Source organism: Sus scrofa, chromosome X (assembly GCF_054392235.1).
Source record: "Sus scrofa isolate SSC_HxYL_T2T_F1_AM1 chromosome X, Sscrofa_HxYL_maternal_Yorkshire_Landrace_v2.0, whole genome shotgun sequence".
Lineage (NCBI taxonomy): Eukaryota > Metazoa > Chordata > Mammalia > Artiodactyla > Suidae > Sus > Sus scrofa.
This window is the reverse complement of record NC_139401.1, coordinates 119959971-119984665: the sequence shown is the minus strand read 5'-3', so window position 1 is coordinate 119984665 and position 24695 is coordinate 119959971. Positions and strand designations below refer to the sequence as shown.

General features: G+C 40.3%; 1 protein-coding gene across 7 annotated transcripts in view; it reads left to right on the top strand.

Annotated features, from left to right (window-relative positions):
- GPC3 (glypican 3) overlaps positions 1–24695 on the top strand; it is a 434590-nt gene that overhangs the window by 210778 nt on the left and 199117 nt on the right. For all 7 annotated transcript variants that reach the window (XR_014834641.1, XR_014834640.1, XR_014834639.1 and 4 more), the window contains exon 3: positions 17284–17978. Coding sequence is in view for 1 of the 7 variants with exons in the window: in XM_013986449.3 (XP_013841903.3) it covers positions 17284–17978 (695 nt within the window). In the remaining 6 variants the exon portion in view is untranslated. The remainder of the gene's footprint in view (positions 1–17283; positions 17979–24695) is intronic.

The following is a 24695-nucleotide window of genomic DNA, read 5'->3' as shown; positions in this document are numbered from 1 at the left end:
GCCTCTTAGGGGACTTCTGATAATACAGGAATTAATTCACATAGAGCGCTTGAAACACTGTCTGGCAGAGGTAAATGCCCCAGACATAGATGATAGTTCTGCTTGACCTAAAGCTAATTTTTAGGTGCCATGCAATATTTTACTTGGAAGGAGATAGACATAACGGGGTAAACGTTGCACAGAGAGTCAGGAATCCCAGGTTTTTTTGCTGGTACCAACTGCCATGTAGCTACATGATTTAGAGCCAAGCTTAGTTTCAGTTATCTGTGATATTAGGATAGAAATAGTTCCCTTAACTATTGTTTGCATACGTGCATGTGGGCGTGCGCACACACGCATGCACACTCACTTTCCATGATAGAAAAGGGGGAGGATTAAATGAGAACGCGAATGTTAAAACTCTGAAAGGACGTGAAACACTTCAGCTACGGGGATTGTGTTGTCATGTTTCCTATGTATATTTCAGCTATAGCCTTCTCAGACTAGAAGGTACTCTCATATCTGCAAGGTATTTTATGCTTTTCAAAGATAATGGACTGTCCAGTATTTTCTCCCAGCTGGCTATTGCAAGCCTCTGGGGCAAAAGGACCATGTCATTTGCATGTTTCATTCACAATCTAGCAGAGGGTGTGCATTCAGTAAGTGCTAAATGGAAAAAATGTTTTATACAAGTGCAACTGATCTAATGAGATGGCCAAGATGCCTCAAGAGTGGTCTTTAAATAGGTTTTCTAACAAGTGGTTCAAGTTGTTGACTTAACATAATATCAGGGGCCTTGCTAATTTAGGTCCCAAACAGGTTGAGATTTGGTTTGAACACATTATCTGGAGAGACTTCGTTGTGGCTCAGCAGGAGAAGCAATGGCCCAAACCTTTGGGGCTTGGAAACTCTTATCCCAGGTCCACCTTATCCTTCACGAGAGAGCAGACAGTGGTCTCACGGCTCTCTGTGTATGAAAACCGAAAAACTTTGTTATAAAGAGTGCTCAGTGAGTACTTGTAGAGTATAGGAGTGAAAAAACCTCCGCAGGGTGTGTATATACATTTTAAGCCAACTCAGAGCTGGTACTTCTCATTAGCGAGAGGAAGGAGCCTGGGATTGCATCTTCCCGCAACCAGGTTGCTCTTATCAGCACGAAAGCTTTGGCTGTGAAGCACTCGCAGAAATATAAAGTGCTATGGGAATCCCTAATAACATGTTACAGACAGAATTCTCTGCAATTACAATGGCTGAATAAACTACTGACAATTGACTTTTCTTGGGATATTCGTTAAGTGTCAAAGAAGGAAAGACCAGCAGACAAGAGCAAGACGGTGTCAAACGAACACATTAAGTGTCCTAACAACACCACCACCACCACAAACCCCCCCCTGGTTGTGTTCTTTCTTCGCAAAAATCTAAAGGGATATTGAAAAGGAATACAGGGGGCTTTTTTTAAGATAAAAGCCCTCCCAGAACGTTTGCATTTTAACCTTCAAATGAAGCCCTTCATCTCTTTCTGGAGCAGGATCGTTTGTTCAGTATATCTTCAATAGACTATTTTTATTTTCCTAAGCTATGGTTAGTAATAGCAGGGAGTTCAGAGAAGAAAGTCTTTAGCCCTGGTTTGTGGAATTAATGGTCATGCACCACAAAAAGAAAATTCCACAAGCTGAGAAGACAGTAACCAGACCTAGACTGTCTTAGTGATTTTTGGTCTCGCTAAGACACAAGCCATTCTTCTCGAAACTGTTTGTTTGGAGCAATCGATGTCTCCTCCCTATAGGCTCTTTGGAGAAGAATATTTTTTTACAAAAATATTTTAGTGAGGTGCAATGATTTGGTGGACTCTGGGGGCTTTTAAAAATTATTTAATTGTGGTTTCTGGGAGGAACTTCAAAACTTTACTTCCTTGGATACTGTCAGGCTTTCTTTGGTAAAGAGCAAACTATAGGATCCAAGAATGTGGGAGTTCCCATCGTGGCTCAGCAGTTAACAAACCTGACTAGCATCCATGAGGACGTGGGTTTGATCCCTGGCCTCGCTCAGTGGGTTAGTGAGCCATGGTGTAGGTCGTAGACGTGGCTCAGATCCCACATTGCTGTGGCTGTGGTGTAGGCCGGCAGCTACAGCTCCGATTGGACCCCTAGCCTGGGAACCTCCATGCGCCACAAGTGCGGCCCTACAAAGACAAAAAAAAAAAAAAAAAAAATCTAAAAAAAAACAACCCTAAGAATGTGACCCTAAAAGAAAAAGAATGTGACCCTGATGTCTCTTTTAGTAGGTGTCATTTCTTAGCCGCAGGAACCCTCGAATATGTAAGAATATTTCCTAACCAACCAAGAATGGGCTCCTTCAAGTGAAGGCCTGGGAGACAGAAGAATGAAAAAAAAGGGCTAAAATTCAAGTCTTAGAACTAACTTATCAAGATGATGGATCAAAGTAGGGTCTAGTATGAAAAATGTTGGGCCACAAGATTATCTTAGAAGAATCAGAATTATTCTTGGTGTGTTCACAGTAAAATGAGTTCCAAGACAAATTGTTCTCAAAGTTTTATCAGTTTTAGAAACAAGTCATCATCTGGAGTTTCTGTATGTTCTACTGTTGAGCTACTTTCCTGATTTCTCAAGGGTGCCCTTTTCCTGAATCCAATATGGAAACAGACATATTCTGAGCCATGATGAAGCCAGCCTTATTTGTCTCTGCCTAATTTTAATGATCTGTACACTTGACCCAAATTTTAAGGTATGATAAAAAGGTATAAAGATAAAAGACTTTGGAAGGATCATGTGTGCAGATTCAGTTAAGGGCCCTAACAACTGCTAGGGAAGACAGTGTTGGGTGGCCAGTGAGTCCTTGACAAGGGTCTGGCCACTTGTGAACCTAAGTGTTTCTATCATTGCTACTAAAACTCGTGAGAATACATTGTTGAAATGATGTTTTGTTTTAAAGTGGTAGGGACAGCTCCTCTTTTTCTCCTCATTTATTTACCTGCCTATTTATTTGTATCCTACCTTCTCCTGAAAAGACTGTAAAGTGCTCTACAAAAGTGCACACAATACAAGCAAGATACAATGCAACTAAAGTACATAGGAACAATTAGGCAAAGGGAAAAATACAGGTAGGAAAGTAAGATGGTGCCAGGACTCGGGCCATGATGGAAAATGCATGACATGAAGTTTATTATGCTCTATAGAAGTAGACCACACCTTTGGTCTGTGCTTTCCAGCAATAAATGTGAAAAGGGAAAAATGATCGGATGCATGAATCAGAATGTCCGGAAGGTTAAAACAAACTAGTTTTTCGGAAAAGCTAATGGAGGGTAAAGGATAAGAACTAATTGGGATAATGGGGCAGAGGGTGGTCAGCTATTGCAGAGTCATACATTTTTTAGTAGTTATGGATATTTATTTCTATTTCTGAGGATTCTTGGAGCGAATCGTTTTAATTTTCTTTTCTGTTCTGTAATAGCCTTGGGGAGAAAATCCATCGCCTATCTATCTATCTATTTATGAAACGACATCTGTAATAGCCCTTGAAAAATGTTTCCTTCATTTTTGTCTTTCACTCATTTCTTTAATTCCAGCCTTGTATTTAGAAGTTTAGCATATGAAACTTAAAAAGCAAGACTATATACATTTACAGTCTAGTCATGGACCTGCACAAATCAGTGGTTTTATATTTAATAGTAACTTACCTCTATGCTTGGCCAATTCTATCTAAATTAATGTGGAACATAAAATTCCAGAAAAATCCAATAGAACTTGGAGCAACACTTCTCGTATCTTCTCTGTGAACTATTGTGGGAAATGTGGGAGCTTTCCTTACCACCTAAACTTGTATTTTTATGTGGCTAATTTTTTAAAAAACATCATTCATTATTCAAAAATAACATTGAAATGTGTTACCTATTTGGGTGTTTTGGTCCATTAACTTTTTCCAGTGGTTTTTCCAATTAAAATTACATTGATGCCATATGGTGTGTATTTGTATGCTAAAACTTCCTAACTCTTGAAAGAAATGTAAAATGTCAAAGCAGATTGAGCAGAGGGAGATTTAACACTTTCCAGTGGTTCTAGTCACCAGTTCCATCAAGAACGAATTTCCAAGGTCCAGTTTTTCTCATTTAAAAAAATTAATACACTTTAGTTTTTTAGAACAGTTTTACATTTAAACAAAATTCAAACAGTACAGAGGTCCTCTTTGCTTGCTTTCTTCTGCATACAGCTTCCTCTATTATTAACATTATCTGCATTAGTGTGGGACGTTTCGTACAATTAATGTACCAGTATTGATACATTATTATTAACCGAAGTCCGTAGTTTACATTAAAATTTGCTCTGTGTTGCACAGTTCTTTTGAGTTTTAACCAATGCATTGTCTTGTATCCTCCATTAGAATATCATACTGAACTATTTCACCACCCTAAAAATATCCATGCTTCTCCTATTCACCCTTCCCCCCACCCCCCGCCCGTCTTCCCCCACCCCCCAAACCCCTGGACACCACTGATCTTAGTGTCTCAAAAGTTTTGCCTTTTCCAGAATGTCGAATGGTTGGAATCATACAGTATACAGCCTTTTAAGACCAGCTTCCCTTACTTAGCAATAGACATCTAAGATTCCTCCATGTCTCTCTGTGGCTTGGATAGCTCATTGATTTTTACTGATAAATAGTACTCCGTTGTATGGATATACGACAGTTATCCTTTGAAGGACCACTTGCTTGCTTCTGGTTTTTTATTATTATAAACAAAAGTGCTGTAAACATTCAGGTATAGCGTTTTGTATGAACATACATTTTCATCTCAATTGGGTAAATATCTCAGAGCACAAATACTGGATCACAATTATATTTGTAAGAAACTGCCAAACTATCTTCCAAAGTGGCTGTACCACTTTGCATTCCCACCAGTAATATAGTACTGCATCTTTGTCAGCCTTTGGTATTGTTAGAATTATGAATCTTAGCCATTCTCCCGGCTGGGTAGTAGTTATTCATTGTTGTTTGAATTTGCCATTCCCTAATGACATAAGATACTGAGCACATTTTCTTATGCTTATTTGCCATCTACATATCTTCTTTGGTGAGAATTCTGTTCAGATCTTTTGTCCAATTTTAATTGAATTGTTTGTTGTCTTTTGATTTTTTTTTTTTTTTTTTTGTCTTTTTTGTTGTTGTTGTTGCTATTTCTTGGGCCGCTCCCGAGGCATATGGAGGTTCCCAGGCTAGGGGTCGAATCGGAGCTGTAGCCACCGGCCTACGCCAGAGCCACAGCAATGCGGGATCCGAGCCGCGTCTGCAACCTACACCACAGCTCACGGCAACGCCGGATCGTTAACCCACTGAGCAAGGGCAGGGACCGAACCCGCAACCTCATGGTTCCTAGTCGGATTCGTTAACCACTGCGCTACGACGGGAACTCCTGTCTTTTGATTTTTAAGAATTCTTTGTATAGATTGGATACAAGTCCTTTATCAGATGCTTTACAAATATTTTCTCACAGCCTGTGGCTTGTCCTTTTCAGTCTCTGAACGGATGTTTGTCTCTTATTCTTTTTACAAAACAGATGTTTTAAATTTTAGTGAAGTCCAACTACCAATTGTTTATTTCATGAATTATACTTTTGATGTTGTATCTAAAACCTTCCTGCAGGGAGTTCCCGTCGTGGCGCAGTGGTTAACGAATCCGACTAGGAACCATGAGGTTGCGGGTTCGGTCCCTGCCCTTGCTCAGTGGGTTAATGATCTGGCGTTGCCGTGAGCTGTGGTGTAGGTTGCAGACGTGGCTCGGATCCCGCATTGCTGTGGCTTTGGTGTAGACGGGTGGCTACAGCTCCGATTCGACCCCTAGCCTGGGAACCTCCATATGCCGCGGGAGCAGCCCAAAGAAATAGCAAAAAGACAAAAAAAAAAAACCAAAACAAAACAAAAAAACCTTCCTGCAAAACTCAAAGTAATCAAGATCTTCTATGTTATCATCTAGAAGTTTTATGGTTTTGCATTTTATATTTAGGTCTATAATCCATTTTAATTTTATGAAAAGTATAAGGTCTATATCAAGATTTATTTCTTTGCATACGTCCAATGATTCAGATCTATTTGTTGAAAAGACTATCCTTTTTCCATTCAGTTTCCTTTCCCTTTCCTGTGAATCTACTTCTAGATTCAGTATTCTGTCCCATTGATCTATTTCTTCTTTTGCTAATATTATGCTGTCTTGATTACTGTAATTTGTACGAATTTTATTCCTTTTCAGAAGTTTATTTTGGCCTCAGTGTTTTTCTCATCTGATTGTAGATACATGTGGCTGTATGTAAATAGTCACATCAAGAAAATAATAATAGTTAACAATCTATTGATTCCCACTAGTACATCTTTTTTTTTTTCTTTTTGCCTTTTCTAGGGCCACACCCACGACATATGGAGGTTCCCAGGCTAGGGGTCTAATCAGAGCTATAGCCACCAGCCTACACCAGAGCCACAGCAACACCAGATCTGAGCCACGTCTGCAACCTACACCACAGCTCACTGCAATGCCGGATCCTTAACACCCTGAACAAGGCCAGGGATTGAACCCGCAACCTCATGGTTCCTAGTTGGATTCGTTAACCACTGAGCCACGACGGGAGCTCCCAATGCTTCTTTTTTTTTTTTTAATTTACAAGATTTTATTAGTTTCAGATGTAGCACATAGTGATTTAGTATTTTTTGCAGATTATACTCCATTATAAGGTATTACCAAAGAGGAGAGGGAAAGGGTGAGATATAAATTAAGGGTATGAGATTAACAGGTACAAACTACTGTGTATCACATAGATAAGCAACAAGGATATCACACAGGGAATTATAGCCATTTTCTTGTAATAACTTGTAGGAATTCTTGAAGTTGGGTGTCCCAGTCCTCTGATTTTGTTATTCATTAATGGTGTGATATCTATTCTGGGTCTTTTGCCTTTCCATAGAAACTTTAGTATTGTTATCCACAAATAACTTGCAGGGGTTTCGATTGGGATTCCATTGACTGTATAGATCATATTGGGAAGAATTTGCTTCTTAACGATATTGAGTCTTTCCATTCATGAACATGGAATATCTCTCCATTTATCCTTTTTTTTTTTTTTTGTCTTTTGTCTTTTGTCTTTTTAGGGCCATACCCAAGGCATATGGAGGTTCCCAGGCTAGGGGTCTAATCGGAGGTACAGCTGCCAGCCTACATCACAGCCACAGCAATGTGGGATCCGAGCCACGTCTGCAACCTACACCACAGCTCACAGCAACGCTGGATCCTTAACCCACTGAGGGAGGCCAGGGATCGAACATGCAACTTCATGGTTCCTAGTCGGGTTCGTTTCTGCTGAGCCATGATGGGAATTCCTCATTTATCCTTTTTAAAGTGAGATGTGCATCGTTTTAAAATTGAAGTACATTTGATTTACAATGTATTAATTTCAAGTGTACAGCAAAGTGATTCAGTTTCAGACTGTTTTCCTATATAGATGATTACAAATAATGAGTATAGTTCCTTGTGCTATATAGTAAGTCCTTGTTGTTTGTCTATTTTATATATAGTAGTGTGTATATGTTACTACCAAATTCCTAATATATCCCCCCTCTCTGCCTTTCTCCTTTGGTAACCATAAGTTCGCTTTCTATGTCTCTGAGTCTGTCTCTGTTTTGTAAATAAGTTCATTTGTATCATTTCATTAGATTCCACATATAAGTGATATCATATGATATTTGTCTTTCTCTGACTTCACTTAGTATGATAATGTCTAGGTCCATCCATGTTGCTGCAACTGGCATTATTTCACTCTTTTTTTACGATTGAGTAATATTCCATTCATTCCTGTATATATTTCATTAGAATTATACCTAAGCATTCCATTCTAGGGATGCTAATGTAAATGGTATTGTGTTTTCAGTTTGAAATACCAGTTAATCATTGTTGGTATATAGAAAAGCAATTGACTTTTGTATATTAGCTTTGCATCCTGCAACCTTGGTGTAATCACTTTTTAGTTCATGGAGAATTTTTTTTCAATTCTTTCTCATCGTCTGTATACACAATCTATAAAGACAATTATGTCATTTGTGAACAAAGACAGGTTATTTTTTCCTTCCCAGTCTGTATACCTTTCATTTCCTTATCTTGTCTTATTGCATTAAGTAGAATTTTTTTTTTCTGGTTGCACCTGTGGAACGTGGAAATTCCCAGGCCAAAGATCTAACCTGCAGCACAGCAGCGACCCAAGCTGCTACAGTAACACTGCTGGATCCTTTATCCATTGAGCTACAAGAAAATTCCAAGTAGAACTTTAAATACAGTGTTAAATAGAAGTGCTGAGAGGGACATCCTTGCCTTGTTCCTAATCTTAGGGAGAAAGCTTCCAGTTCCTCACCATTAAATATGGTATAAGCTATACATTTCTTGTAGATAAACTTTATCAAATGGATAAAGTTCCCCTCTAGTCCTAGTTTGCTGGGAGTTTGAAAGCATGAATCGTGTTGCATTTTGGCAAATGCTTTTTCTACACCTATTGATACAATCATGTGATTTTTCTCCTTTATAGCCTGATGATAGATTAACTGATTTTTGAAGTTTGAACCAGACTTGCATATCTGGAATAAATACCACTGGGTCATGGTGTATGATTCTTCTTATACATTGTTGGATTTGATTCACTAAAATTTTGGCGTTCCCATTGTGGCTCAGCAGTAATGAACCCAACCAGTATCCATGAGGATGCAGGTTTGAGCCCTAGACCCACTCAGAGGGTTAAGGATCTGGCATTGCCGGTCGCAGATGTGGCTCGGACCTGGCTTTGCTGAGGCTGTGGTGTAGGCTAGCAGCTGCAGCTCTGATCCAACCCCTAGCCCAGGAACTTCCATATGCTGTGGGTGCAGCTCTAAAAAGAAAAAAAATTTTTGTTGTCATTGTGGATTATTTTATTTATAAATAATAAATAATGTTCATGAGAGTAAGTTCATGAGAAGTATCGATCTGTAGCTTTCCTTTCTTGTAATGTCTTTATTTGGTTTTGGTGCTAGGGTAATGGTGGCCTCATGGAATGAGTTAGGAAATATTCTCTCTGTTTCTGTTTTCTGGAAGAGATTGTAGAGATTTGGTATTCCTTCTTCCTTAAATGTTTGATAGAATTCACCTGTGAATCCATCTGGGCCTGGTACATTACTTTTGGAAGGTTATTAATTAATCAACTTCTTTGATGAACATGAGGCAGTTCAAATTATCTATTTATCCTTATATAAGTTTTGGTAGTTTTTGTCTTTTAAGAAATTGGTGGTGCATTTCATTAATTTAATGAAGCTTTTGGGCATAGAGTTGTTCATAATATTCACGTATTATCCTTTTAATATCCATACGATCAGTAGTAATGACCCCTCTTTCATTTTTTATTAGTAAATTGTATCTTTTATTGTTTTCTCCATTAGCCTAGCTAGATATTTTTAAACTTTGTTGATCTTTTCAAATAACTAGCTTTTAGTTTTACTAGATGTCCCCACTGATTTTTTGTTTTCAACTTCATTGAATTCTGCTCTAATTTTTTATTATTTCTTTTCTTTTGCTTGCTTTAAATTTATATTGTTCTTATTTCTCTAGTTTCCTCTAGTGGAATCTTAAATTATTGACTTGAGATCTTTTTTCCTTTTCTAATATATGCATTCAATGCTATAAATTTCCCTCTAAGTGCTGCTTTTGCTTCATCCCACCAATTTCAGTAAATTGTATGGTCATTTTCATTTAGTTAAAAATATTTTTAAATTTCTCTTAACATTTCTTCTTTGTCCCATATGCTGTGTAGAAATGTGTTGTCTAATTTGCAAATGATTCGATATTGTCTTGTTATCTTTCTGTTATTGACTTGTATTTTAAATTCATTGTGTTCTGAGAACATCCTTTGTATGATTTCTTTTAAATTTGTTAACATGTTTTATGGCCAACAATATGGTCTATCTTGGTCAGTGTTCCAAGTGAGCTTGAGAAAAATGTATATTCTGCTGTTGATGGATGAATGTCAGTTAGATCTGGTTGATTGAGGATGTTATTCAGTTCAACTATAGCCTTACTAATTTTCCACCTGATGGATTTATTATATACTAATAGAGGGGTATTGATGTCTCCAACTGTAATTGTGGATTTGTATGTATAAATATTATGTCTTCTTGGAGGATTGACCCCTTCATAATTATGTTACTCTCTTTTTTTTTATCCCTGATAATATTCCTTCTTCCAAAGTTTGCTTAGTCTGAAATTAATTTGGCTATTCCAGTTTTTGTTACCTCATATTAGCGTGATATGTCTTTCTTTATCCATTTAGCTGTATCTCTGTATTTAAGATGTGTTTCCTGGAGTTCCTTCCTTTTTTTTTTTAAAGGCCACACCCCCAGGATATGGAGGTTCCCAGGCTAGGGGTCAAATTGGAGCTGTAGCTGCTGGCCTACACCACAGCCACAGCAATGCAGGATCCAAGCTGCATCTGTGACCTACACCACAGCTTGCAGCAATGCCAGATCCTTAACCCACTGAGCGAGGCCAGGGATCAAACCCACAACCTCATGGTTCCTAGTCGGATTTGTTTCCGCTACACCACGATGGGAACTCCTGTTTATAACTGCTTTGTATTTATTGAACATGTTCTTTGTTTTACTTTTAATTTTCTTCTCTTTTCCTGCCTTCTCTGGTTTTAACTGAACATTTATGTTTGATTCTATTTTTTTCTCCCCTCTTAGCTTATCAGTTATACTTTCTATGAAACTTTTTAGTGGTTCCCCTAAAGTTTGAAATATATGCTTTTAACTATTCTAAATTCACTTTCAAATTACACTATATTGCTGCACTGGTAGTTCAGGTACCTTATAATATTCACTTTACTTACTCATATGCTATAATCACTAATATATTACTGCATTATTGCTATTACTACTTTGAACAAATTTATTTATTAAATCAATTTTTTAAAAAGAAAAGATTTATAATACCTTTATTTATTCCTTCTCTGAAGCCCTTCCTTTCTATATGTAGGTCTGTTCTACCATTGTCTTCCTGAAAAACATATTTTAATATTTTTTTGCAAGCCAGGTCTACTGGTGACAAATTTCTTCCATTTTTGTTTGTCCAAGAAAGTCTTTTATTTCTCTTTCCATTTTTGATGATAATTTTGCTGGAAACAGAATTCTAGGTTGATTTTTTTTTCTTTCAACATTAAATATTGCATTTCGCTCTTCTTTCTTGCATGATTTCTGATGAGATGTTTAATGTAATTCTTATCTTTGTACCTCTATAGGTAAGATTAAGATTTTTTAATTCCTCCAGCTTCTTAGATTTTCTCTTTCTCTTTCATTTTCTATAGTTTGAATATGATACACCTAAGAGCAGGCATTTTGGTATTCAACCTCCTTGTTATTCTCTAAACTTCCTGGATCTGTGGATGGTGTCTATCATGAATTTTGTGAAATTTTGGCCATTATTACCTCAAATATTTCTTTTGCTCTCTTCTCTTTTTCGAATTGCAATTACACATATTTTACACCTTTTGAATTTCTCCCACAGCTCTTGAATATTCTTTTCTGTTTTTTTTTTTCCATTCTTTTTTCTCTTGCTGTTTTGGTTTGGGAAGTTTCTATTGATGTTTCTTTCCTTGGTTGTTTCTAGTACACGGATTAGCCCATGAAGGGCAGACTTCATTTCTGTTTCTGTTTTTGATTGCTAGCATTGCCATTCAATATTTCTTAACATTTCCAGCTCCATATTTACAGTTTCCATCTATTCTTATATGTTGTCCATTCATTAGATCCCTGAACATATTAAGAATAGTTATTTTAAATTCTCTGCCTGATATTTCCAAAGTCTATGCCATATCTGAGTATGGTTATGCTAATTGCTTCGTCCCTTCAGACTTTTTTTTTTCTTTTTGCATGGCGTGTAATTGTTTGTTGAAAGCAGGGTGTGATATATTGAGTAATGGGACCTGAAGTAATCAGACTTTTAGTGTGAAGTTTTGTTAATGTGGCTAGGAACTGGGATTTTTTTCTTTTTTTTGTCTTTTCTAGGGCTGCACCTGCGGCATATGGAGGTTCCCAGGCTAGGGGTCTAATCTGAGCCACGTCTGCAGCCTACACCACAGCTCATGGCAATGCCGGATCCTTAACCTGCTGAGCAAGGCCAGGGATCGAACCTGCAACCTCATGGTTCCTAGTCGGATTCGTTAACCACTGTGCCACAACAGGATCGCCTAGGAACTGGGATATTTAGTGTTTGCTGTAGCTATAGATACTTGTGTCTTTTTTTTTTTCTCTCTCACCTGTTGTTTTTGGATTTCTCTAAGAACTCTTTTAAGTGGGATCCATGTCTTTCTGGTGGTCAGGTATGAGTGGAGTGGAAGTGGTCTATAATGTTACGACTACTCTTAAGTCCATGGGCTGTGACCCTCATAAATTTTTCGCAGCCTTTTTTCTCTCCCTTTAGGGGTTAGCTCTAGGAAGGCTAGAGGGGAGTGGAATTGTCTAGTTGCCCTTCCTCCAGGAATATTAGGCTTTGGTAAAGTTGTGTCCCTTGGAGAGCCGCCATTTGTTATGGAGAAGCTCATGGTATATTTCTAAATTATTGCTTTCCTCTACCTGAACCAAAAAAAAACAAGGAGATTTTTCTCAGCTCTTAACCATGAGGACTTTGTGCATTTTCTTGAGGAAATCCTGTGGGAGTGTGGGGGGATGGACGAAACTGGGGACCCAGGAGTTTTTAACTTTCAAGCTAGTTCCCATTCAGCTTCTATCAATTTGTCAAAATTGCCATTTAAGTGTGCCTACTAGTTTATGGCTTCAGTGGCTTCTGTTCCAAGTAAGCATATCTCAGCTGTGATTCTCTGTATTTGCCTCTCTTTCCAGATTTCAGGGTAGCAGTTTGCCCTGTGTCTTCAATTCCCTGATGCGTTTAAGAAGAATCCTTGATGTGCAGTTCGTTCAGCGGTTGTCTTATTGTTGAGACTAGGAATGATAATTTCCAAGTTTTTTGCATGTTGTCGGCGAGACCGGACGTCTCCCAATGTCCAGTTTTCAAGGCTGGAGCATGTTGTGGAATTAGCAAGGGTCTTGCTTTTAGACTGACCTACATTCAAATTCAGGCTATGGCATTTAACTAGAGATATTATCTTGTATGAGTCACTCAGCCTGTCTGAGCCTCAGTTTCATTCCCAGTTGAGTAAAAATCGTTACAAATGCATATGGTTATGTTAAGCTGAAGGACGTATGTGAACAAGTTCATCACAGATCTTGGCTTGTGCATTTCAGGTACATCATAAATGTCAGTTTTCTTTTTCCATGAAGGTACCTGTGCTTGAAAACAGAGATTGTTTGGAGTTCAATCCATTGTGTGGCATTTATCCTAGGAATTTAAAAAGTTCTCATAAAGTATTTGCCATTCTGGAGTTCCCGATGTGGCTCAGTGGTTAACGAATCCGACTAGGAACCATAAGGTTGTGGGTTCGATCCCTGGCCTTGCTCAGTGGGTTAAGGATCTGGCGTTGCCGAGAGCTGAGATGTAGGTTGCAGACGAGGCTCGGAGCCCGCGTTGCTGTGGCTGTGGTGTAGACCGGTGGCTACAGCTCCGATTAGACCCCTAGCCTGGGAATCTCCATATGCCGCAGGAAGCGGTCCTAGAAAAGGCAAAAAAAAAAAAAAAAAAAAAAAGTATTTGCCATTCTTATAATGTGGCAAGAACTACCTTGAAAAAAGTAATGTACCTCTATAAGGACTACTTTACTCGGAAAGGCTTGAAGGGAACTCAGTCTTTCATTTGTTCCTCTCTTCCAACTGCAAGTTTGCTCTCCTTTAAAAAGAAGCATCCTCTACTGAAAAGGCCTGTGAAAACACATCTCTTTCTCTCTCTTTTTAGGGCCGCCCCCACGGCATATGGAGGTTCTGGGGATAGGGGTCAAGTTGGAGCTACAGCTGCCGGCCTACACCACAGCCATAGCAACACCAGATCCTTAACCCACTGAGTGGCTCCAGGGATTGAACCCGCGTCCTCAGGAATACTAGTTGGGTTTGTTGCCACTGAGCCGCAATGGGAACTCCGAAAACACATTTCTTTCTGTGTAGGTCTGTATACAAAAAACATTGGCACCAAGTGCTAAGGAGAATTACTTTGCTACAGCGACAGGCTGTATGTTCTGGTTTGGGATGGGGGAGAAGAAGTTTCTGAACCAGGCAACGAGCGCGGTAATAGCTGAATTGCACACTTTGCATATCAAAGCATAACTGAAGAATTGTGTTCCTTTTTAAGCACCATAATTTAAGGACTTGACAACACTAGAGTGTGTCCAAACACTAGAGTGTGTGACTGGGATGATGCTGGAGCCATCAACAAATCCAGAAACCTTGCTAGATTGGCATATGTTAATTTGTTAGATTTATTTTTATCATGAATCTTTCCATATATTGTTTAAAAATTTGAATAATTTCTGTTTGGTGCCAGATTTTTCTTTACATCTCTGATTTTACATTGTTCCAAATTTTCCTGAATATAATGCTTGACTTCTCCTCAGGAAGGAAACAGAGGAAAACCCTCCCCTAGCTTGAGTGTCCATTATTATAGGACCAAAAAAAACAAAAAAAAACAAACAATGGGCTTCACTTTCTTGCAATAATTCTAGCTCTTGGCTTCATTTCATGAAACTTCAAGCTGCCAACCTCAAGCTGAGCATCACTTTTCACCTAGTGTTGGTTCCTGTAAGTCCCCAAGGAGCCTTTGCCTGAGAGGTTATGGTTTGGTCTGTTGTCCTGTGATATAGAAGTAAGGGGGGGGGCAAAACCCAGAGATGTGTTAAGTGGATTCTGAGCTGTGAAAGTTAGAGCAGGGAGCACACGTGAGCTTGAGGTTAGATATGAACTTCGAGCCCTTTCCCCCTGCAATATGTGTTGTTGTTACTCTTTCTGCAGAAGAGTCCATGATCTTTTGTAATTTTCTTTTTCTATTGATCCAGCCGTGCTAGTAACAGAAACTTAAAAAAAAAAGTTATGGCAGTACAGTCTATGAAATTTCACTCTCATATATCTTGTACATGAGAGAACAATTGCTCTGCGCTAGAGATGAAGTTTGCCTTGTGGAGGATTTGTTTGGGGGTCGCTTAGATGCTTGAGACCCACAGGGTAGCATGGCAGCAGCAATCTTCCTTCTCTGACCTCATGCTGCCCCAAGGCAAAGCTGAAAGTATGACTCTGCTGTATTGGTCTTGGGGCTACGATTTCTTCCAGTACATTTCCATTCTGAGAGCAGAAGCCAGCGGGAACATAATGAGCTTAAAAAAGGAACTTAACTTTTGACAAAGCTTTTGGAGACTGTGTGTTGACTATAGAGCTGAGGGCAGCTGGCGTGAAGTCATGGCTGGCAGACACTAGCCTCAGTGGACTACTACTTTGCAGTTGCATGACCCCGGGAACGTGCTTAAACTCTGCTGAGCCTCAGTTTCATCATCTGTCAAATGGGGATTGCAGTATCAAATTCAGAAGATTGTTGTAAAAGGTAGCAATCATAATATACTTGGAAATGCTTTGTAAATGACAAACCACATAGCTTGTGAGTACTTCTAAGACAAGGATGGTGCATTATTTATCTCCACCTACCTAGCACGGATATACCTCGTATGCTGCACAGAACCTAGGATGTAATAAATGGTTGCTAGCTGAAATGGAAGTGAATGGATCGTTACAAATGTCCACATTTCTGATGATTTTAAAGTATTAATTGACTCGTCCCTTGTATTGGGCTAGATGGTCTCTGCCTCATTCAGTCTTTGGATTCAAGGATTGCAAAGAAAGTGGTGTGTGGAGTTAGGAAGAGGTTGTTTTAAGATGGAGAAGCTTTCCAAGACCTGCTTAATGTTCTAAACAAAACAAAGGTAACAAATGAAGATTTAGCAATGGATGAAAATGAAGATTAACTTTCTCAAGTGGGCTTGGAGGCCCAAGAGCATTGCTCTGGCATCTTCTGAATATTGCTGGGTATGTCGTCAACCCAAGGGAAGACTCTAGCAAGCGTGTCTCCCTTGTGAGGGCTCTGGGGCAGATGGTGGTGGTACATCCTAGCGATCACTTCTGCCACAGATGACTGAGATGTTTGCCTAAATGATCTCAGGGAGCTGTTGGAATGCAGTCTCTCTAGTAGTCTGAAAGTGGTAATAATTTGATTTTTCAAGGCTCATGGAGTAGCATCATTTGGGGTACATCTGTCATGGACCTTTGCACTTTGGAAGGAAATGAAAGAAAGTACTCAGTCAATTTGAAATGTCTTGGGAAACGTGGTTATTTTTGTTTCTTTCTAACCTATGTCTTATTTCTTGAAAAATCCCGTATCGTGCTTGTTTTCCTTTCTCGCATGTGAATATGGAACTCCGATTATTTGGGATAATGTGTGTGTGGAGTGCTTGGGTTTCGAAAAAATGAGATGGTGCCATTATTACTGTCTCTCTTAAACCAGTGACACTCATTGGGCCTTATGCCAAGGGGTAGGGGCAGCAGATGTAATCCTGAATCTGTGGTCCCTGTAGGGTAGATAAGGCTTCCAAGCCATGTGGAAGCCAAACTTACCAAGGAAGCTTAGCGGTTATCTTTCCAGATGTTCAGCTTGCAAATAGCAGAGGTGTTATTTTCAGTATCAAACATATAGATAAATGCATGGGTTGTTTTTTTCCATCCAGATACACGTTTAGGGGATAAATTCCATTTCCAGGGCTGGCAATCTGTCAGATAGCTCCCTTTAACGTTATCTAGAGAAAATCTACCAAAATGATTAAATTTGTGATAGCTTTTATTCTTGGCTGAGAACTTGCTTCTCCTCCAGGGCTGAACAGGCTTAAATTGTTATGTGAGTTTATATAGTATATGGTTTGTTGTCAAATATTTATCTCTGTCTACAAATAAAATATCTCGAAATACAGTTTCTTTTCAACGGAATAAATCAATGAGAGAAAGAGAAGTAACTTCTCATTTAGGCAATTTTTAATCAATATTTTTATGAGAAGCCAGAATGTTAACTGAATTCTGGCTTTTGTCATTTGAAATATAATTTGTGTGTTTAAGAATTTATGTGCACATCAGGGTTTGGACCTCATGTTCAGAAAGGAAAATCGACTTATAGGAACAAACAAGTGCCTGATGTAAATACGAGTCAATTATTTAAGGCAAGTGGGACCTTGATCACCACAGCGAAAGAGAAACATCCAATTCAATTACACAGCAGATTTCCATGCTTTAATCTGTGGGCCTTTCTGTGTCTCTTCTTTTACAGAGGCCTTTGAAATCGTTGTTCGCCATGCCAAGAACTACACCAACGCCATGTTCAAGAACAACTATCCGAGCCTGACCCCACAAGCTTTTGAGTTCGTGGGTGAATTTTTCACCGATGTGTCTCTCTACATCCTGGGTTCGGACATCAACGTGGATGACATGGTCAATGAACTGTTTGACAGCCTGTTCCCAGTCATCTATACCCAGCTGATGAACCCAGGCCTGCCCGAGTCGGCCTTGGACATCAATGAGTGCCTCCGAGGGGCGAGGCGTGACCTGAAAGTGTTTGGGAATTTCCCCAAGCTTATTATGACCCAGGTTTCCAAGTCACTCCAAGTCACGAGAATCTTCCTTCAGGCCCTGAATCTCGGAATTGAAGTGATCAACACAACAGATCACCTGAAGTTCAGTAAGGACTGCGGCCGAATGCTTACCCGAATGTGGTATTGCTCGTACTGCCAGGGGCTGATGATGGTTAAGCCTTGTGGTGGCTACTGCAACGTGGTCATGCAAGGCTGTATGGCGGGCGTGGTGGAGATTGACAAGTACTGGAGAGAATACATTCTGTCTCTGGAAGAACTGGTGAATGGCATGTACAGAATCTATGACATGGAGAATGTACTGCTTGGGCTCTTTTCAACCATCCACGACTCCATCCAGTACGTCCAGAAGAATGGAGGAAAGCTGGCCACCACTGTGAGTACCGTTCTACAGTTTTCAGAGGAACTGGATTCTATGGGGGTCGGGACGGCCTGGCCAGTAGCAGGTGCTGAGAGAGAGAAGTGAGAAAAATAGTGGGCGAGGATGATAGATGGACTGAATGGCCTCCCAAAGCCAGCCAGCGCAGGAGGTCCGCGGGCTGTGGAGTCATAATGCTTGGCTTTGAGCTTAGCTCCACCCACGTGCTTGCTTTGGGGACCTTGGATCAATCATTTTGTCTGTAGGAGGCTCATATTTCTGATTCATAAATGGGGGAGAAAAAGAATGTCTTCTTCATAGGGAATAACGCATTAAAGCACTGAGCATAGGTCCGGGGGGATGCAGCAGTTGCTCAGTGATCATTAGCTGTCATGACCGCTGTTGATAGGTATCCCAACCCTCCTGGTAACGCTGTGAGGTAGGAGCAATTATCTCCGTTTCGTAAATGAAGAAACGGAAGCTCAGTGACTCTCACTTGACCACGGGCACCCGGCTGTCATCGGTGGAAGAGCCATGATTTTGAAGTGGAACAGGTCTCCCCTGAATTAGGTCATCACCCTATTTTTCTGACGCTGATTTCCCGCCTGTGCTCTTCATCATGTATCTCACATGACGGTTTTGAGTCGTGACTTGAAACACAGGAGACCCAGCTAGGGACCCACTAGCTAGACCTACACATGAACAAAAGCAAATGAAAACGTTCATGTTTCCAACACTTGTTTCTGCGGTTCATGTTCTCCAGCAGATTTATACCAGGGTTAGCCTGATGGAGTTTGTGATGGGGGTGGGACAGCTCCACCAGCCACAGTTTGCTTGGTCTCCATCAGACACTGGTGGTTACATTGTACCTGCCAAGGTAGAGCGCACACACATTCAGAGCCAGGGGGGCACTAGTTTTCAAGGCCAGAGTCAGGGGGGCACTGGTTTTCAAGGCCAGAGTCAGGGGGGCACCAGTTTTCGAGGCAGAGCAGGACATACAGCCAAGAGCTACCAGCCAGCTCTCACTAAGGTGGTGGTTCCTGAATGCTGGCAGCTTTGTAGAAGGAGGTGGCAGAATCATAAAATACCCTACCCTGGTTGAGCTCCTATTGCATTTTAGGTGCTCTGCTGCCCAGTTTGTATAATTTTTTTTTTCTCAGTAATCAATGGGATAGGTCCTCAAATTTATCCCCACTCTACACAGGACTAAACAAAGCACCGAGGGCCTAGCTACCTTGCCCAAATGTCAAGGCCAGTTTAGTGGAGGTGGGTGGAACTGGGATTCTAGCCCTGGCTTTGTTGCCTTGTTTGATTCATGCTCTTATCTTCTATGTAGTACAATTGCTGCGACTCCAAACCATTGCTCCCCCGGAATGTGGAGGGCAGATTGGGCAATTTAGTCCTGTCTTTAAACTCTGGAAGTACAAAGTGATGGAGCTAATTGGTTTCTTTGGTGAATTAAACTAGAAAGAAGGACAAAAATGATACAACTGACAGGATGGCTACTTATGGAGCTGCTTTAATTGCCCCGTTCACAGTGTTAGCCATTTAAAACACATTTGCCAAGAAAATATTTTATAGTAAAATGAACAGCGATGTCCTAACGAGAGTATTCTTCTGTGGCTAATTATTCCTTTGATTGCTTTATAATTCAAGGCCAGATTCTAGGGCCTCCTACAAAAGTAAATCTCACAGAACTGGAAAAATGAGAAGTCCATGCATTCATATGTTCATTCACCTGATACTGGTTGAGGGCCTACTGTGTGTCAGGAACAAGGCAAGAGAGCCAGGGGGGTGAGGAGTGTCATATATGAGAGGAAGAAGAAAGAGACACTATTCGAGTTCCTGTTGTGGCGCAGCAGAAACGAATCTGACTAGGAACCATGAGGTTGCAGGTGCGATCCCTGGCCTCGCTCAGTGGGTTAAGGATCCAGTGTTGCCATGGGCTGTGGGGTAGGCTGCAGACGCGGCTCGGATCCTGCGTTGCTATGGCTGTGGTGTAGGCCGGCAGCTACAGCTCCGATTCGACCCCCTAACCTGGAAACCTCCATATGCTGTGGGTGAGGCCCCAAAAAGCAAAAAAAAAAAAAAGAGAGACAGCAACATGAAAGGCCGGGTTTGGGAGTGTTTCAACTGTGCCTCTGATATTGGTCAGTTGACAGCGACCTCTTGAAAGCATGTATTCGCTAGTGCTTTTAAACACACAAAAATAGGATGGGTAGCTGGTAAAGGATTAAGCGCACTGTTTTGATCAGGCTCTAGACATGAAAGTTTATTTAGTAAACATTTATTAAGCATTGGCTCTGTTCATGGCACTTGGCCAGGTGCTGGGTACTCAGGTACCCAAGGCAGAGTTCTTAGGTCTTCAAAAGGACAGTCTCCCTGACCGCCAGGCATGTAACTGAATGAATTTCACCGTAGGAAACATCTCACTCTGATGTGAATGTTGGAAGGGCTGGGGGAGATTAGCTGGTCCAGGCCCATTGATTTGCAGATGAAGAAATAAGATCGGGGAGGCTTGCCCAACGTGCTATAATTCACGGAAGAGCCAGTAGACTCCAGGGTCTCCTGCTGCTCCAAACAGCTCTCTTTCCACCGCGCCGATCTGTCTCCCACGAGACCCTCCCAGACTTCCGCCCTGAAACCTCCAGTAGGATTTTGCAAATACATCATGAACTTAAAATTAACAGGTGTTTGGGGGCGCTAAACCTGCTCTATTTTAGGTGCCTGTGTGCGCGCGCCTGCACCCATAGGCGGAGTACATTTGGTGTCATTATCATTCAGGAAGAAAGGCCTCGGCTGTCAGGGGGTGCTCAGTGATGCAGTCCCTTTCTGTTTTGGCTATTAAGGGCCTGATTGCTCCCAGCTCCCAGCTGGTTATGAAAGCGTGCAGCCTGCTTTCCCTGGGGACCGCTTGAACGAGAGCAGGAAGCATATGTAGACTCTGCCTTGTTGCTGTTTTCGGATTGCCGACTCCAAGTACCATGTACCCGGAGGTGGGGGTGGGAGAATCATTGGCCAGGTGTGATCCAGCTACACTCTGTCCGGGCCAGAAAGGGGCTGGGCCGTTTATAGGGGGTGAGGGCAAGGGAGGGCTGAGTAGACGGCAGGACTCTGTTAACAAAACCACAGCATGCCCCAGAGCCGAAGCGGATTGAAAACTAAAGCATTAATGAGCTTCTGCTGTAGCACCTTCACCTTCCTGTAGAGATAAAATGTTAAGACCTTGCCATTCAGTCCTGCTTGAGGTTAAGCTGTGGCAAGAGACCTCTTTGAAAATAAGCTCTTCCAGAGCTCTATCGGGACAGTCTTTTTATTTTTATTTTTTTTAAGTTTTCTTGGCATATGCTTGATTTACAATGTTGCGTTCGTTTCAGGTGTACAGCAGAAGGGATTCAGTCATACATCTATGTATACCCATTCTTCTTCAGATTCTTTTCCCTTATAGGTTATTACAGAATATCGAGTAGATTTCCCTCTGCTCTACAGTGGGTAGTTGTTAATTGTCTGTTTTATATACAGATGTGCGTGTATCCGTTATCCCCATCCTCCTAGTTTATCCCCCCCACCCCCGCCACATTTCCCTTTTGGTAAGGGTAGGTTTGTTTTTGGACATCTGTGAGTTTGTTTCTATTTTGTAAATTAGTTCATTTGTATCATTTTTATTAGATTCCACATAGAAGTGATATCACATGGCATTTGTCTTTCTCTGTCTCACCTACTTAGTAGGATAATCTCTAGCTCCATCCTGGGTTGTTGCTGCAAATGGCATTATTTCATTCTTTTTTATGGCTGAGTAGTATTCCATTGAATATGTGTACCATATCATTTTTATCCATTCCTCTGTCAATGGACGTTTAGGTTGCTTCCATGCCTTGGCTATTATAAATAGTGCTGCATTGAATATTGGGGTGGATGTATCTTTTTGAATTATGGTTTTCTCCAGATATATGCCCAGGAGTGGAATTGCAGGATCATATAGTAGTTTTATATTTAGTTTTTTTAGTTCTCCATAGTGGCTGTACCAATTTACATTCCCACCAGCAGTGTAGATGGATACCCTTTTCTCCACACCCTCTCCAGCATTTATTGTTTGTAGGCTTTTTTTCCTTTTTACAGCTGCATCTGTGGCACGTGACAGTTCCCAGGCTAGGGGTCGAATTGGAGCTGCACCTGAGGCTCCAAGCTATGCCCGGAGCTCTGAATCAGAGCTACACCACAGCCACAACAACAATGGGTCCGAGCTGCATCTGCATCCTACACTGCAGCTTGTGGCAACACCAATCCTTAACCCACTGAGCGCGGCCGGGGATTGGAGAACCCAACTACATTAGGTTCTCAACCTTCTGAGCCGCCAAGGGAACTCCTGCTTGTAGACTCTTTGTTGATGGCCATTCTGACCTGTGTGAGACCTCATTTAATTTCGATTTGCATTTCTCTAATAATTAGTGACGAACATCTTTTTGTTTGTTTTTTGCCTGTCTGTATGTCGTCTTTGGAAAAATGTCTTTTTAGATCTTCTGCCCATTTTTTGGTGAGGTTGTTTGGTTTTTGATATTGAGCTGCAGGATGTGTTTAGATGTTTTGGAGATTAATCCCTTGTCAGTCACTTCATTTGAAAATATTTTCTCCCATTCTCTGGGCTGTCTTTTCATTTTGTTTAGGGTTTCCTTTGCCATGCAAAAACTTTTAAGTTTAATTAGGTCCCATTTGCTTATTTTTGGTTTTATTTTCATTACTCTGGGAGGTGGATCTGAGAAGATATTGCTGTGGTTTATGTCAGAGAGTGTTTGGCCTATGTTTTCCTCTAAGAGTTTTATAGTATCTGGTCTTACATTTAGACTTAATCCATTTTGAGTTGATTTTTGTGTGTGGTGTTAGAGAATGTTCTAATTTCATTCTTTTACATGTAGCTGTTCAGGTTTCCCACCATTACTTAGGAAGAGAGTGTCTTTTCTCCATTGTATATTCTTTTTTTTTTTTTTTTTTTTGTCTTTTTTGTCTTTTAGGGCCACACTGGTGGCATATGGATGTTCCCAGGCTAGGGGTCAAATCAGAGCTGTAGCCACCAGCCTATGCCACAGCCACAGCAATGTGGGATCTGAGCCACATCTTGGATCTATAACACAGATCACAGCAATGCCAGATCCTTAACCCACTGAGTGAGGCCAGGGATCAAACCCAAGTCCTCATGGATGCTGTTCAGATTCATTAACCACTGAGTTGCGACGGGAACTCCTCCATTGTATATTCTTGAATCCTTTGTTAGAGATTAATTAACCATAGGAGGTAGGTTTATTTCTGGGCTTTCTATCCTGTTCCACTGATCCATATTTCTGTTTTTGTGCTAGTACCATACTGTTTTGGTGACTATAGCTTTGTAGCATAGTCTGAAGTCAGGGATCCTGATTCCTCCAGCTCTGTATTTCTTTCCCCAGCTTGCCTTGTCCATTCCAGGTCTTTTATGTTTCCATAAAAATTAAAAATTTTTTGTTCTCGTTCTGTGGAAAATGCCATTGGTTATTGGACAGGGATTACACTGAATCTGTAGATTGCCTTTGGTAGTATAGTCATCTTGACAATATTGATTCTTCCAATCCAAGAATATGGTGTATCTTTCCATCTATTTTTGTCATCTTCAATTCCTTTCACTAGCATCTTACAGTTTTCAGAGTGCAGGTCTTTTATCTCCATAGGTAGGTTTATTTCTAGATATTTTATCCTTTTTCATGCAGTGGTAATTGGAATTGTTAGTTTCTCTTTCTGATCTTTCATTTTAGTGCATAGAAATGCAAGTGATTTCTGTGTATTAATTTTGTATCCTACAACTTTATTGAATCCATCGATGGCCTCTAGTAGTTTTATGGTAGCATCTTTAGGGTTTTCTCTGTATAGTATCATGTCTTCTACAAACAATGACAGTTTAGCTTCTTCTTTTCCAATTTGAATTCTTTTTATTTTTTTTTCTTCTTTGATTGCTGAAGGTAGGAGTTCCAAAACTATATTGAATAAAAGTGGTGAGAGTGGATATCCTTGTCTTGCTCCTGATCATAGCAGAAATGCTTTCAGCTTTTCATTAAGAATAATGTTTGTTAGCTGTGGGTTTGTCATATATGTCCTTTATTATATTGAGTTGGGTTCACTCTATGCCCACTTTCTGGAGAGTTTTTATCGTAAGTGGCTATTTTGTCAAAAGCCTTTTCTGCATCTATTGAGATAATCCTCTGGCTTTTATTCTTCAGCTTGTTAATGTGGTATATCACACTGGTTTGTGAATGTTGAAGAATCTTTGCATCTTTGGGATAAATCCTACTTGATCATGGTGTATAATCCTTTTAGTGTACTGTTGGATTCAGTTTGCTAGTATTTTGTTGCGGATTTTTGCATCTATGTTCACAAGTGACATTGGCTTGTAATTTTCTTTTTTGTGATATCTTTGTCTGTTTTTGGTATCAGGGTGATGGTGGCCCCATAGAATGAGCTTGAGAGTGTTCCTTTCTCTACAGTTTGGTGGAATAGTTTCAGAAGAATAGGTATTCATTCTTCTCTAAATGTTTGATGGAATTCACCAGTGAAGCCATCAGGTCCTGGACTTTTTGTTGGAAATTTTTAAATGACAGTTTCAATTTTAGTGCTTATGATTGGTCTGTTAGTATTTTCTCTTTCTTCCTGGTTCAGTCTTGAAAGGTCATACCTTTGTAACAATCTGTCCATTTCTTCTAGATTGTTCATTTT